The sequence below is a fragment of the Trichosurus vulpecula genome, chromosome 1, assembly GCF_011100635.1.
Source record: "Trichosurus vulpecula isolate mTriVul1 chromosome 1, mTriVul1.pri, whole genome shotgun sequence".
Taxonomy (NCBI): Eukaryota; Metazoa; Chordata; class Mammalia; order Diprotodontia; family Phalangeridae; genus Trichosurus; species Trichosurus vulpecula.
The window spans coordinates 303,228-318,495 of record NC_050573.1 but is presented as its reverse complement, the minus strand read 5'-3'; the positions used below and the strand labels follow the sequence as shown (position 1 = coordinate 318,495).

The following is a 15,268-nucleotide window of genomic DNA, read 5'->3' as shown; positions in this document are numbered from 1 at the left end:
TATTTATATATTTATATATACTAAGATCAGTCACTGGCAAGCAGAGGGAGAAGAAATGGAAGCAGTGTAAGATTTTATGCCCTTGGGTTCAAAGATCACTGCAGATGTTCACTACAGCCATGACTTAAAAGATGCCTCTTTCTTCGAAGGAAAGCAATGACAAATCTGGACAGCATCCTAAACTGCAGAGAAATCACCTCGCGAACAAAAGTCCATATAGTCATAGATACGGGATTTTCAGTAGTATGCCTGTCAGAGCTACAGTATAAGGAAAGCTGAGTGCCACAGAATCAACACTTTTAAACTGTTGTGCTGGAGAAGACTTTTAAGAGTCCCTTGGACAGCAAAAAAAGGTTTAATCAGGCAATACTTAAAAAAATTAATTGAGCCTATTCACTGGAAGGTCAAACACTGAAGCTAAAATACTTTTGCCATGTGATGAGATGGGATTCATTAGGAAATATCCTGATTTTGGGAAAGACAGAAGGAAAAAGGGGAAGAGTAAATCAGAGGATGAGATGGATAGTGTCATGGAAAAATTGAACATGAACTTGGGACATGAACTTTGAGAGACAGTGGAGGATAGATATGACTGGTCTGCTATGGTCCATGAGGTGACAGATAGTCAAGACAATCCTGACATGACAGAACAACAACTCAGTCAAGACTATTATGATAGCCTCAAGACAATCAGGTCTAATTTGATGACAATGGTTTTCATGCATAGATTCTACAAGCTAAAGCCTTGCTTCAGGAGACAGTGCATTGGTGACCTCAAGACCACAAGGACTAATTATCACCAGGAAAATCAAGCCAACTGAGGTACAGAGCTCTGAGCACCAGCAGTTTATTAGTTAACATGAATTTACCAATAAAGAGGGAAAATGGCTTCCCTATCAAGCTTAAAGACAGGGAAGATGAAAGTCCCCCAGCTTAAGGATGTAACAAAGGAGTTGGCAAGTGGGGAAAACAATATAAATGGTTAAAGTATCATGGGGGTAGGAAGAATATGATTGGCTGAAAGTGTGAAATGTGGGCTGGAAATAGCCCCTCTTTTCATCTTGAAAATGTTGATACTTTCCACCTGGATCTTGCAGAAATAACTAATGATAGACAACAAATTTTCTCTAATTGTACAAAAACACCTAGAGACAAGATTTCCAGGAATGGCATCATCCTGGCTGGTAGAGATAACAACAGATGACCTAGAACTGAGTCAGGATATTTAAAGGTATAATAGAAGAAAACAAGTTTCCTTGACACAAATTGATTGGCAGCTGGTGCTGAGATAATAGTTCCTTTTGAAGTAAAATCTTTTGAGAGAGGACTGCACTTGTAAACTTAGCTCAGAATTTTTCTTCCATTAAAAGTGACTGATGCATTTAACTGGGAGAGGAACACTGAACTTTTGAACTCAGGAGGCTTCTTTACCCACAGATTGTTGTTCTTGGTCTTTGTTTGCAAGTGAGTTGGATTTAAGGGAAGCAGAACTGTGTAAAGCCATCAACCTCACTCTCTCTTCCAATGTTATGAGAGTCCAGTGGCAAGACATAGGTCAAGACAAGCTACAATATACCCTTTTTCTAACTAATCCATAAACATATCCACAACTGACAGATATTAGGGTGCCAAAGTCATGATTCCATCATCGTTAGCAAAAACAGATTATACAATCATAAGATTGTAACAAGTAATTTATACGCCAGTTTGGTAGCACTTTTGGCAGCTACAGCCAGACAAATAAATACGGACAAACATATCTATTCCTATTATTTATGACAAACTGGAGATAATCAACAAGAGGCACTGACTAGCTGGAATACATCCAAAGAAGGACTATGAATATGATGGATTGGAGACCATGACAAATGAGGATCAGTTGAAAAAAGTGAGTACACTTGTCCAGAAGAGGAGGAAACTTGAAGGGCAACATGAAATACTCCTCAAATACCTGAAATGCTATCATGTCTAAGATGAATCACACTCAGTACCAATGAGGGTTAGCTGCAAGAGGCAGATTTCAGCTTGATGTGATGAACAGTGCCTTAATATTGAGCTACCTTCCTAGCAGGTCTTCAAGCAGAAATGATCTCAAAGAGATGCCTCTGCAGATATGAGTCTGGCCTAGATGGCCTCTGAAGGCCCTTCCAAATCAAGTTTCTCTGATAAATACAGGGATAAGGGAACAAGAAGTTGGCTTGGGTCTGCATTAGCATCCAAATGAATTTCATTAGAAACCTTTCTTCCTATCAGTGCTTGCCTTTTCTGGCAAAGCAAGACTCTTCTACTTGCCTTGAGGAAAGAATATAGAGACTTCGCATAATGCCTCTCGAATTGCTCCCTCATGTCCAACCTATTGGTCTCTGCACTGGAAACCATGACTGTGAGGAGGGTGCTGTCATCAGGACCTGAGCCCTTCATTGATTTGTAGAGAGCATGTGACAAGCAGCCCAGATGCCTCTGATATGGAACTGGGTTCCTTTAGAGTTCTCTTCCAGGCTGGTAGAGCAGGAACAACCATGGGCAGCTTTGTAGATAGAAATTGCAAGGCCTCTTGCCTGCTTAGGAGCAGCTGCTTTGTTCACACATTGCTTCTGCTCTGCCTCAAGTCCATCAGGGGAATCCCTGCCTCATCATCACGATTGTTGGGTCACCAAAATCAGGAGGCAGCCATGATCTCAAATTAATGAGAAGTTTCTTGGCTGTCACATGCAGTGGCCTCAGAGTAGGCTGATTACATGCATGTAGGCAGCCTGTGGGAGAACACAAAATTCCCTAAAGTGCCCTAATTGTTATACCCCTGATTAAACAAATTTGAATCCTTCCCTTCACCAAAGATTGTTTCCCAGTTGACATAATGTTGACATGAGGGCTTTTCTTTATTCTGAAGACATTCTAATTCTGAGAACATCCAGGTGGATTCTCTGACATAGTTCTGCAGTTTGTCAGCCTACTGCCTCCTTTTTGGCTTTTACCACCTGGAGGGTCAGCATGAATTATTTTCCTTATCTCGACCTTCTGTTATAGTCAGACACAAAATATAACCTTCACCGGTAAGGCATGTCCCCTTTGAGCGCATTCATAAGGTTTCTTTTCATTATAAATCCTCTGAAGAGAGGATAAAGAGATGATCTCTGGCTGAAAGCCTTCCCACATTGATTCCATAGATAGCTTTTACCCAGAGTGAATATTTTGCTAAGAAGCTCCGTACTCCATTTCAATGACTTTCCTCATTCAGGTCAATTATAAGATTCCTTTATCTCCCATGAATTCTCTGATTGTAAACAAGGATTGACTTTGGCCTGAAGGTTTTACCAGAATGATCATATTCTTAAGGTTTCTCTCTAGTGTGGATTCTCTGATGTCGGGTAAGACGGTCCTTGTGTGGAAAAGCCTTTCCGCACTGAGTACATTCATAAGGTTTCTCTCCAGTGTGTATTCTCTGATGTACAGTAAGAGAGGACTTCTGTGTAAAAGTCTTTCCACATTGGGTACATTCATAAGGTTTCTCACCAGTATGTATTCTCTGATGTCTAGTAAGATGGTCTCTCAGTGTAAAAGCCTTTCCGCACTGGGTACATTCATAAAGTTTCTCTCCAGTGTGGATTCTCTGATGTAGAGCAAGAGTGTTCCACCAATTAAAAGCCTTTCCACATTGATTACAGTCATAAGGCTTCTCTCCAGTATGGATTCTGAGATGAGCAATAAGACATTTCTTCAATCTAAAAACCTTTCCACATTGATTACAATCATAAGGTTTCTCTCCATTATGGATTCTTCCATGTCTAACAAGACTGCGCTTCCATGTAAAAGTCTTTCCACATTGATTACATTCATAAAGTTTCTCTCCAGTGTGGATCCTCTGATGTTCACCAATAGACTTTCTACATCTGAAAGTCTTTCCACAATGACTACATTTATAAGGTTTCTCTCCAGTGTGGATTCTCTGATGTTCAACTAGACTGTCCTTCTGTATGTAAGTCTTTTCACATTGATTACATTCATACAGTTTCTCTCCAGTGTGAATTCTCTGATGTAGAGTCAGACTGTTCCACCATTTAAAAGCCTTTCCACATTGATCACATTCATAAGGTTTTTTTCCAGTGTGCATTCTCTGATGTTGAACAAGATTGTCCTTCCGCATATAAGTCTTTCCACACTGATTACATTCATACATTTTCTCTCCAGTGTGGATTCTCTGATGTACTGTAAGATTTTTCCACCATTTAAAAGCTTTTCCACATTGATTACATTCATAAGGTTTCTCTTCAGTGTGTGTTCTCTTATGTACAATCAGACCAGCCCTTTGTATAAAAACCTTTCCACACTGATTACATTCATAAGGTTTCTCTCCAGTGTGGATTCTCTGATGTTCACCAATAGTCTTCCTACATCTAAAAGTCTTTCCACATTGACTACATTTATAAGGTTTCTCACCAGCGTGCATTCTCTGATGTAGAGTAAGACTGTTCCACCATTTAAAAAGTTTTCCACATTGATTACATTCATAAAGTTTCTCTCCAGGATGCATCCTCTGATGTGCAATACGATACTTCCTCTCTGTAAAACCCTTTCCATGTTGTTCACAGTCATAATATTTCTCTGCAGTGTGAAAACTTTCAGGTGTTGTGTAGACTTCTCTCCAAGTGAATTCAGAGGGACCATTATTCATGAATCTTTGCTTGTGAGTTTTTTCCACAGAAAGGGTTAGCTCTGCAGCAATTTCCTTCATTTCCAGTCTGATCTCTCCTTCTAAAAAAAAAAAAAAAAGCCAAGAATAAAACAAATAGACACTGTACGCGCGTGCGCGCGCGCGCACACACACACACACACACGTATATTTATATCCCCTTTGCTCCATACGTAGAACAAAAACTCAGTTACTCCTTATTTCCCTAGGCAAAGAGCAACACCTTAAAAGGGCAGAAATACAATCATTTTTAAATGCCCTTGCTCACATCCCAAGGATGATTTAATTTCCAAAGAGCTTCATGCATGAATTTACATTGGATCCTCACAACAAACCTGTGACACAGTTAGGGCTATCATTCTTATCACATTCACAACCCAGACCATGGGCTCAGAATGGCTGAGTGACTTGACCCAAATCCCAGCACTTGGGACTAGAATCCAAACCCTGTGAATGGGTCTTCTCAGTCTACAACACTTGACAAATTATCTCCACTTTCAATCTTTCTCTTTCCCTTTCACTGTCCATACTTTCAATCCTTTCTTCATAGATACAATGCGATTTGGTGCACATATACTAAATATTCAAATTATTTCATGATCTATTCTACCAGTAACCATAACCTAATTTCCCTGGGGATCATTTTCAATCTTAGGTTTCTGTTGCATTATCTCAGGTCACATGCAGAATGCCAACACTTTTTTGTGTATGTATTTTCCCGAGGCATAAGGGATTTTGTTCTGACCTGTTAATTTCTTGAGACAGTCATTACTTATGTCTTTTTAAAAATTATCTTTAAATGCCTCTTCTAACTAAAATAAAATTAAAACCCTTCTATAAAACACAATTTAAAAAATGCATGGCATTGCCCATGTCTGAAAATATGTGTCCGATATAGGAACTGGAGTCTACCACACTTTGGTACAGAAGTGGACAGCATGTTTCACTACTGGTCTTCTTGTAACCCTTGTCCTTTAAAGGTTCACAAATCCTTTGAAAGATTGAGACGATTGTCCAAGATATTTGAGCTGAAAATTTGTCAGTGGCAATTTGCCCAATTTGGTTACAAAATTGGTTACAAATTTGGTTACAAAAATATTTATCTTCTGGGACAAAAAATATGCACATGTTTCAAACTTAAAAGCTATCTTTTTTGCAATGGTTCCAAACTATCATGATCAGGAATACTTGGTTTTTGGGGATCATGCAGTGAGTATTTCATACTCTGATGGATTCTAACCAAGTGCAACATATTCTTTCAGTTTTTCAACTTCACATCAAATTGTTTCCAAACTTCCAGGAAGGTTACTCATTCATGTGCAAATGGTCACAGGCATGCAAAGACCCTTGGTGGCTGTCTATCACTGCACTGGAGTCATCCTCTCACTTTTGGTCTGTAATCACATCTCATCAAACCTGAAATCACCAGATCAAGATCTCACTTGAGTTTACATTCTTGCAGCAGTGAGGGCAGGCAATTGGAAAACTATCATCACCAGGCATGCACAGGAGAGTCCATCATAAACCAACATGGACCACCACAACCTTGCTATAAAAACAGACCACAAAATGCCACTCATTGAAATGTTGAGGTTGTTTTCCAATTTGAACTTCACCTCTGTTCATGTTACTCTTCTTCTATCTGGCAGCTTCTCAAAGGAATTGGTTGGCAACATGGGTAAGGCATTAAATAGAATTTCAGTGAATGTGTAGCCCATTTACCAGTGGTAGAAATAACAAAGTCATGTCTGAGGAAATCCTATCCTTCCCAAGTTTGTTTTGTATATAAACACTAATTTAATAACAACAACAAAGCAATACTTGCAACTGACCTTCGACCATATTTGTCATTTATGCAGTACTTGCCACCAGCCCATAGGAAAACAAAATTTTAAAATACTAATTAGCAATTCCTTGTGAGTGGTTAGAGTTACAAAAATGAATTTCCAAGGCCTGGAAGGAGCTTGTCAAAGTCACCTTCCATTTCGCACCTCATCCATGAGTGAGCATTTTCAACATATTCTGTTTAAAAAATGAGAATACAACTGGTGGTATAGTGGACAGAATGCTGGGCCATGAACCAGGAAGAGCTGAGTTCTAATCCCACCTTAGAAACTTGTAGTCCTGTAACCTTAGGGAAGTCACAAGACCTCTATTTGCCTCAGTATTTTTTATCTGTAAAATGGGAGTGATTATAGCTTCTAATTCCTAGGGTTCTTATGAGGATAAAATGAGAAAATATTTGTATACTGCATGACACATAGTATGCACTGCATAAAAGTTAGTTATTACTTTCATATGATTTTGATTGTTTCCTCCTCAGTTCTGCTCTCCTTCTTAAGCCAGTATTATCCTCACTCCTTTTACTCCCTTATTTACTTGTTGAATTAAATATATTTCCATTCCAAAACACTCTTTTTTCCCATATCAGCATTTGTTTGTAAACTAGACTCTGAGCTCTGTGACAGCAGAGGCTGTTTTTTGTCCTTCTTTGGATCCTCATGGCTCAGCACAGTGCCTAGAACAGAAGGTACTTACTCAATGTTTATTGATTCCATGACTGGGTGCACGGCTGAGAGCAGTACCAGCTTCTACCTCTACTCCCTGCATTCTGGTCTCTCCCCTAGTTGTTGAATGCATGTTTGGGCCTCAGCCCTGTTTCTGTCCCTTTCTTTAATTTTTTTTTTGAGGGGGGGAAGGTAGGGCAATTGGGGTAAAGTGACTTGCTCAAGGTCACACAGCTACTAAGTGTGTCAAGTGTCTGAGGCCGGATTTGAACTCAGGTCCTCCTGATTCCAGGGCCAGTGCTCTACTCACTATGCCACCTAGCTGCCCCCTTCTGTCCCTTTCTCGCACTCAATCACCTCTAAGTAGTTATCTTAGTGTATTATCAAGGGGGTAATCACAATATAGATGATAATTGTCAATATGCCTATGTGATTCTATATAGCAAAATATAAGAAACTCTCTGTATAGAAGGTAGAAGAAGTAAACCATTTATTCAGACACCAGAGAACCAGGTCCCCAAACCAATAAGTCTGACGCATCCAAGTAGCAAACAAATTCCAGAACCAGTAAGTCCACTTTATCATAACAGCAAAGAATCTGAAACATGACATCACAGAAGGGAGCCAAGCCATCCCATAACCTTCCAGCTATAGAAGAAGAGACCTTTGCCCCTCACCCCAAGGAACTTTGGGCCCCATTCATTTGAGGGGGGAATGATGGGGTGCTTGTGCTTAAGTCCCACCCTAAAATTTTTTTTATGTGTTTATTTTGTGTTATTCCTGTTGTATTGTTGTAAAGTTATCTTGGTACCAGCTACCCCTAAAACTCCCATTGACCTATGTAATTGATATGAAAGATCTTGGGGTGAATGTATTGTTAATGGGAATGGGAAGATCTTTCCTATCCAGTAATAGTCTTATGTGACCTGCTTGAGTCACGTGAGTCTGAGTCACACGGAACCTGTGGTGGGAGGAGCTTGCCAAACAGGTGGTTGTTTTAACAAAGCAATAATCACAGTATAGATAATTGTCAATGCCTATGTGCTTCTGTATCACAAAATATAAGAGACTCTCCACATAGAAGGTAGAAGAAGTAAACCACTTATTCAGACACCAAAGGACCAAAAGCCATAACCAATAAGTCCAGCCCATCCAAACAGCAAGCAACTCCCCAAACCTGAAAGCCCACTTTTCCATAACAGCAAGGAACTTAAAACACAATATCACAGCATTGAGCCTCACCATCTCAAAACCATCGGCAACCCCTGCTGGGGCCTTCCCACAAAAACACTCACAGGCACCACATGTCTGCTCTTTCCCTCAGCTCTAACTGCTCTCTCAGCACTTCCTGTGACATACTTTCCTTTTCCTCTCAGCAAGCTCCTCCCACTACATGTGACTTAGGTTTCCTATGACATAAGCAGGCCACACGGGCCTATTAATAGATAGAAAAGATCTTCAAATCCAAATTGTTATTACACTTGGTCAGGTTCTAACCCTGATGGAACTAGACCAGAACCCATATTGAAGATTACAGAGGATTCTTTCTAGGCTCCTGAAAGGTCTCCTGCACCTCCGGGTCTCTAACTCCCAGTTCCTTCAAATGATGTGGTGGTCACCTACATGAACCTGGCCGATGATGTTCCAAGAATGTGGACAGATATTAGCCATAGAGATTAGGAAAGGCATTTGGGCTGATGATTTACACAAAGTTTAGCCTTGGAAAACTCCTGAGTAAGGCAACAGCCATCTCTCCTCCTCATGTTCTGCTAAATGTACAGAGAGAAAATCATGAAACCAGGTTGCCAGGTCCACTACCAATTTAGGCTGTGTAATCTCAGCTGGGTCCTCACTAAGGCAAGGCAATCCTTTGCCATCTCCTCATCTGACTTCCTGTGCCACTCACCATAGCAGCTTTTCCAGATCTTTTCATTCATCCCCAACCCACCATCAGGACTTGCTTCTACCCCCTCCCCCCCACAACTACTGAAAAAAAACTAGACATTTATCAAGAACTTCCTTATCCTCCTTATCTCACATAAATCAGATGTCTTCTCATTTTTGACCCCCATATCACATGGAAAGATTATTCTTCTGCTTGCTAAAGAAAATACACATGCACATGCAAATGATCTCACTCTAACCCCTCATCTACCTCCATATATTCCTCTTCTTGTATCTCCTTTTTCTTACCAATTTTCACTCTCTCCCACACTGATGACTCTTTCCCTATTACCACAAATAAAATCATTTCTTGCTAATCTTTAAAACACTCTCACACGATCCATGGACCCCCACAAGATGCTGTCCAATATCTTTCCTCCATTTTAGGGCTAAACAGCTAGTGATGGTGATTTCCATTTGATGTCTCCAACTCCTTTCCCTGGCTTTCTTTGAAACTCTCCCTCTTCTTTTTGCCCTTTCTTTTATTTTTTCTACCCTGCTACGATGCCCAAGATATGGCCACCACCCAAATAGGGATATCTATGTAAAATTATTCTAGACGTATTTCTATTTATCAGTTCTTTCTCTGTATCTGGATAGCATCTTTCTTCATTTGTACTATATAGATAATTTAGGTATTTATAATAGTCAAAAGAAAAAAAAAAACTCTGCGTGCTACCTCCCAGATTTATTGTACAAGTGAAACACATCTCTTAAAAGTTACTAATAATCCCCAAATTGTTAAAATTCGATGGCCTCTTCTTAATCCTAATCTTTCTTGAGTTCTCTGCTGGCTTTGATACTGTCAGTCTCTCGCTTTTCTTAATCCTGCCCTCCCTAGATTTTAGCAGCATTACTCTCTCTAGGTTCTACTTCTAACACATCCAAAAGAAAACTCATTCTCTTTCCTCCAACACTCCCATCTTCTTCTGTTCCTAACGCTATCCAAGGCATCCTCCCAATACTCCAGGCTCAGAAATGAAATGCCATGCACTCCTCATCAAGTCTCACACATTCACACTCCTGACACCCATATTCAATCTGTTCCTAAGTCCTGTTGATTCTAACTTTGTGGTATCATTCCATAGACCCCTTTCTATCTCAATATTGTCACTTTCTTGGTTCAGACCCCTGTCACCCCATACCTTAGAGCCTGCGGTTGGTCCAGCTGCCTCAATTCTCCCCTCAGTCCAGTCTAATCCTTCATCCAGTTATCAACTTCATCTTCCTTCAGCTCTCACCTCACCATGTCACCATGTACTCAACAGCCTCCAGTGGGTCCCCAGCAAAATAAGAAATATAAAACCCTCTCTAGGGCTGTGAAAGCACTTTATCACCTATCCCTCACCTACTATTCCAGTCTTCTTTCTCCCTTCCCCCCTCTCCTCCTCCATATATGTTATAATCCATTTGTTTGGGCCTCCTTTCTGTTCCAGGGATAGGTCATTCCCCCTTCAGACTCTGTGGGGTTTTGTTGCCATCCCTATTACCTAGAATGTTCTTGTTGGCTTCCCCGAGTCCCCAGCTAGAGCCCATCTCCCACAATAAGCCTTTCCCAGTCCCCCTTAAATTCAGGGCCTTCCCTCTATTGACTAGCTCCAATTTATCCTGACCATTGGGGGTTTCTACACAGTTGTTGGCATGCTCTCTGCCCCACCAGACTGTGAGCTCCATGGGAGCAGGGGACATCTCTTGCATTGATTTATGTGTTCAGTCCTTTGTACAGTCTGGAAGAGAGCAGGCACTTAGAAGTTGGTTGACTTGAAGAAGGTCTAGGAAAGAACTCATATAGGATAGCCTAAACCCTTTTATACTTTCAGAATTCTATACCTCCAAATTCCAAGCAACGACTTTATGTTTTGGATCATATACGTATCCCTGGAAGGAAGGTGAAAGGCCATGGAGTCCAAACCCCTCTTATACAGATGGAGAAACCAAGGTTCAGTGGTTCAGTAACCGACCCATGAAGTCACTCTTGAGAAACAACTGAAAAAGAATTCCAAGTCAGGCCTTCCTGCCCCCAGATCTAGCACTTGCCTCACAATAACAAATAGCAGCCTCTTGTAATCTCAGCTCTCATATGTCTGCCTTCACTTCACTCACCTGGACAGCAGCTCCTCAGGCCTTCTTGCTTCAGCATCCATGGGGCTTCCTTTTGCTCAAAATATGAGATCACGTCTTCTCTGGTAACTGGAAGCCCTGGGCATGGGGAGTGAGATAGGGATAAGCATGGAAACTTGTCATTCCGTTCTCTTTAGGAAAAGGTGCTGCTCCATTTTGAGATTCACAGTATTATGTTCAAACATATGAGCCTGCACTCACTCATTAGTGCTTGTAATGCAAGTAACCCAAAAAGGGATGTGTCACATTACCCTGTTGTACAACCTGTTCTGAGAAAGAGCCAAACCTCTGCCCCCTCATTCTGTCCAGTTCCATTTTGGTAGAAATTCCTAATTCCGAAACTGGCTAAAAAGAGCTATTGTGCAAGACCAGCTTCAAGCCCCAGAAACAGCAACCTTGATCAACCAACTTTTGGTACCTCACTCCATGAAATATATAGAAAACATGTGTACTGCTCATTTGGGGCATCTTTGCCTCTTCAGGTGAGAGTCTCCTGCTGGCAAATTCAATAAACCCTAGTTGGTCCAAATTCTATTTCTTGGCTAGTCTCTTATTCCTGGCAATGCCAGGGTCATGTAAACAAGGACCCCAGGGTGGTTCCCAGGCCTCCTTGAGTATAGTCTGATACCATTTCTTTTGTGAACTTTGGGGAGAAGTAGGGGAGAAGATCACGGAACCAGGCTGGAGTCTGAAAATCTGGTCTTGGTATACCTTCTTCATAGAAGGATGGACTCATCGCACACTTTCCATTCTCTAGAAATTAGAGGCAGCTAATGGTGCAGTGGAGAAAGCCCTGGGCCTAGAGTGAGGCATGCCAGGGTCTGAATCCAGCCTCGTCTAGAGCTACAAATTGATGCTTGTTAAAAAGAAGAGTATTCCGGATAGGACAGGCTTGTAAGGAAAAGCCTCCTAAGCAGCTTTCAGAGCCTGGGCAGACACAATTCATGGCCAGGTCGGGGTTAGGCCAAATGACCCCTGACATTAGTTTCAGGTCTGAGATTCTTCCACACTAATTTGAAGCTGCCTAGAAGAGGTGAGAGACAGCTTCAGGAGCAACAAGGAAACCCTCAGGTTCCTGTCACACAAGGCACAGACTTTCTATAGAAAACTCCAGGCAGCAGGACAGGAGACCAACACTTTTCTCTCTCCAATAACTGATCAGTGCTCCAAACCCTGCACACCAGGGCATGAAGATATTCCTTTGATTGCAGACTCAGCATTACCAGAGGAGATGTCCTTACCCAGGGAGAGCAGGTTCCGGGCATTCTCCAGCATGACCCCCTTGTACAACTCCTTCTGAGCATGGTCCAAAAGGCCCCACTCCTCCTGGGTGAAGTCCACAGCCACATCCTTGAATGTCACCAACCCCTAAATCATTAAAAGTCACAGAATGTAGAGCTGAAGGACACTCCAGATTTTAATAGTTCAACCCTCATTAATTTACAGAACAAAACTGAAGCATACAGAAGGGATTTGCTGAAAGGTCAGACCCTTTATGAAAGTCAGAGTCAGCTCCTAAAACCAGATTCATTAAGAGCCCAACTGAATTTTGAGAAAAGCTTTTTACATGATCAGTTAGAATAAAGCTGAGAAATGGTTTACTCTGAAATGTGTTGCCTGTGGAATCAGGAAGATAGGTGGCATTATATCTGTGTGGAAGGTGGATCTGTGGGGGAGCATCAGAGAGGGTGATGGGAAGTATCTTCCTCATCAGAACTCATATAAGTGATATGTCTTTTTAAAAAATATATATTTTTTAAAATTTCCCATGTGCATATGTATGGAAAACTTTAGAATTTAATTCCTTTCATATTGAATGGGGTTACAGGAAGATGTACTTAAATCCAAAGGACAGAGAGAACAAAGCAGAAAACTTATGTGTTAGAGGAAGAGGAAGCCTCAAACAAAATTTATAAAATATATTACACTGCCAATGCGATACCCACAGTGGCTGCTATGCATACGCTGGTGAATTTCCAAGTTTGGATCCCAAGACAGAACACACTCCCTTCATAGAAGATGAAACCAAAACATTTTTCCAAACCCCAAAAAGCGAAAGCCATCATAGTAACCAAGAAATCAATGTAGGGAGCACTGCCATCCCCAAGCCCTCTCTCTGTCGAACAAGCTCCCTTAAGCAAAATCCCTCCTCTCACTGACACTAGCTGCTCTGCCTGCCCTCTCTCTCCCAGCTCTGATTGCTCTGTCTCAAGTCCTGCTCCACCTGTTTGGCAAGCTCCTCCCACCACAAGTTCCATGTGACTCAAGCAGGTCACATAAGACTATTACTGGATAGGAAAGATCTTCCCATTCCCATTAACATACATTCAGCCCCAAGATCTTTCATATCAATGACATAGGTCAGTGGGAGTTTTAGGGGTAGCTGGTACCAAGATAACTTTACAACAATACAACAGGAATAACACAAAATAAACACATAAAAAAATTTTTAGGGTGGGGCTTAAGCACAAGCGCCCCATCATTACCTCCTTAAATGAATGGGGCCCAAAGTTCCTTGGGGTGAGGGGTGAAGGACTCTTCCTCTATAGCTACCTCCTGCAGAAACTGGACATAGAGCTGTCCCTGCCCCAAGAGATCTCATTTGAGGGGTCAGTTCTTTAGCTGGTCAATGCCAGGTCGAGGGGTGACACAGCACAGTCTTGGACAGCTTAAGCAGGGAGAGGGCACTAAGGGTACTAGGCCTGCAGGAAGCAAAGCTAGTAAAACAAGGTGAACAGACAAAAAACCAAAAAGAAATAAGGAGACGATGACCAGAAGCAGGGCAGATAAAGTGTTAGCTGCGCTTCTGGAGTCCATTAACCCACTATCATAGCTTTATTCAGGTAAAATATATTATGAGATCTTATGTGTTTGCTGTTTGCCAATGTGCAGATTTGGGGTCATCATTCTGGCTAAAGGTATACTTTCTTTAATCTGAGCTGGGACTTGGACAATTTCTTATTCCCCCTGAAGGTGTGACAAATGTGGATACAATGATTCAGGAGGATCTGTAGGGGCAGTTCTCACTTCCCTATTCGGTCTAATATTAAGTTCCTTTTCTAGGTACATCTTATATAGTTTGTTAGTTGGAATACCATCTATTCTTCCAAGATCTATCCCTGCTCTTAAAGCAGTAAAAAATTCTTTTCTTGTTAATCTATTTTGACTTTGAATCTGCTGGCTATTTACTCTTCTCTCTTGAGAAAATTTATCTTTTCTCCATTCCCCTTAGTCACTTAACTGTGAAATCTTATCTAGCACCTCTGAAAGAAGGTTCCTTATTTCTCCAATTAGTAGTCAGAATTAGGTGCTTATAAGCAGGAGGAGCCATCTTCACTATATTTCTATGAGAAACTGTCAAGGGAGTTCCATGATATTCATCTGCATTTCCAATTATAACTGCAGTCTTCATTACCTCTTCCTTTAGCTTTATCATATGGTCTCTAGGGGAATACCAGGGTCTATCTTCACTAGGCCACACAGAGTCCCTGGGATAGAGTTTGTTGCATCCTATGTGGGTGTGAAGCTCCCAGGGTACTAAGGGGAGGTGCTAACTCAGAGCCAATTGTGGCAGCCTAAGTTCTGGTCATTCAGATGACGTTTGATGACGTCTGAGACAGCATAAGAAGAGAAGACAGAGCTATTTTGCAAGGGGCTCTCACTCGAGGTGGCACTGATGCGGAGACCCCCAGGCAGTTGTAGCTAAGAGCCCTCCAGCTTGTAACCTGGATGCTGGGACTTTGTTAAACTCTGGTAGCTGTGCATCGAGATTTGAATCAGACAAAGTCTGTCTGTCGATGTTTGTAATTTGTTTGTATTTACTCTGAGGTTGAGGGTGCTGGCTTTTTCCCCTGAACTAAGTGAGTGATATTTGTGTGCTGAATTAAAATAAGCTTGTCAACCCTTTAATGTTGCTTTCCTTAGTAAAGCAGATCAAAAGAACCTGGGCTTTTGCAGTGTGCTGGCAGCGTGCATGTTGTTGGGCTTGTGTTGGTCTTTCACTCCC

General features: G+C 41.4%; 1 protein-coding gene across 1 annotated transcript; it reads right to left on the bottom strand.

Moving 5' to 3' along the window:
- Positions 1 to 601: 601 nt before the first annotated feature.
- Positions 602 to 14,698, bottom strand: LOC118829244 (zinc finger protein OZF-like). Its single transcript, XM_036736239.1, has 4 exons — positions 14,678 to 14,698; positions 12,504 to 12,630; positions 11,245 to 11,340; positions 602 to 4,752 (listed from the first exon to the last, which is right to left on the bottom strand). Exons 1-4 carry the CDS (start codon positions 14,696 to 14,698, stop codon positions 3,332 to 3,334), a joined length of 1,665 nt encoding a protein of 554 aa, XP_036592134.1. The 3' UTR covers positions 602 to 3,331.
- Positions 14,699 to 15,268: the final 570 nt, after the last annotated feature.

Coding starts and splice junctions, on each gene's coding strand:
- LOC118829244 (XM_036736239.1), bottom strand. CDS start 14,698: ATGATAAAGCTAAAGGAAGAG. Junction 12,631..14,677: donor TGATAAAGCTAAAGGAAGAG/GTAATGAAGACT, acceptor TTAATGATTTAG/GGGTTGGTGACATTCAAGGA. Junction 4,753..11,244: donor CCTGAGGAGCTGCTGTCCAG/GTGAGTGAAGTG, acceptor TTTTTTTTTTAG/AAGGAGAGATCAGACTGGAA.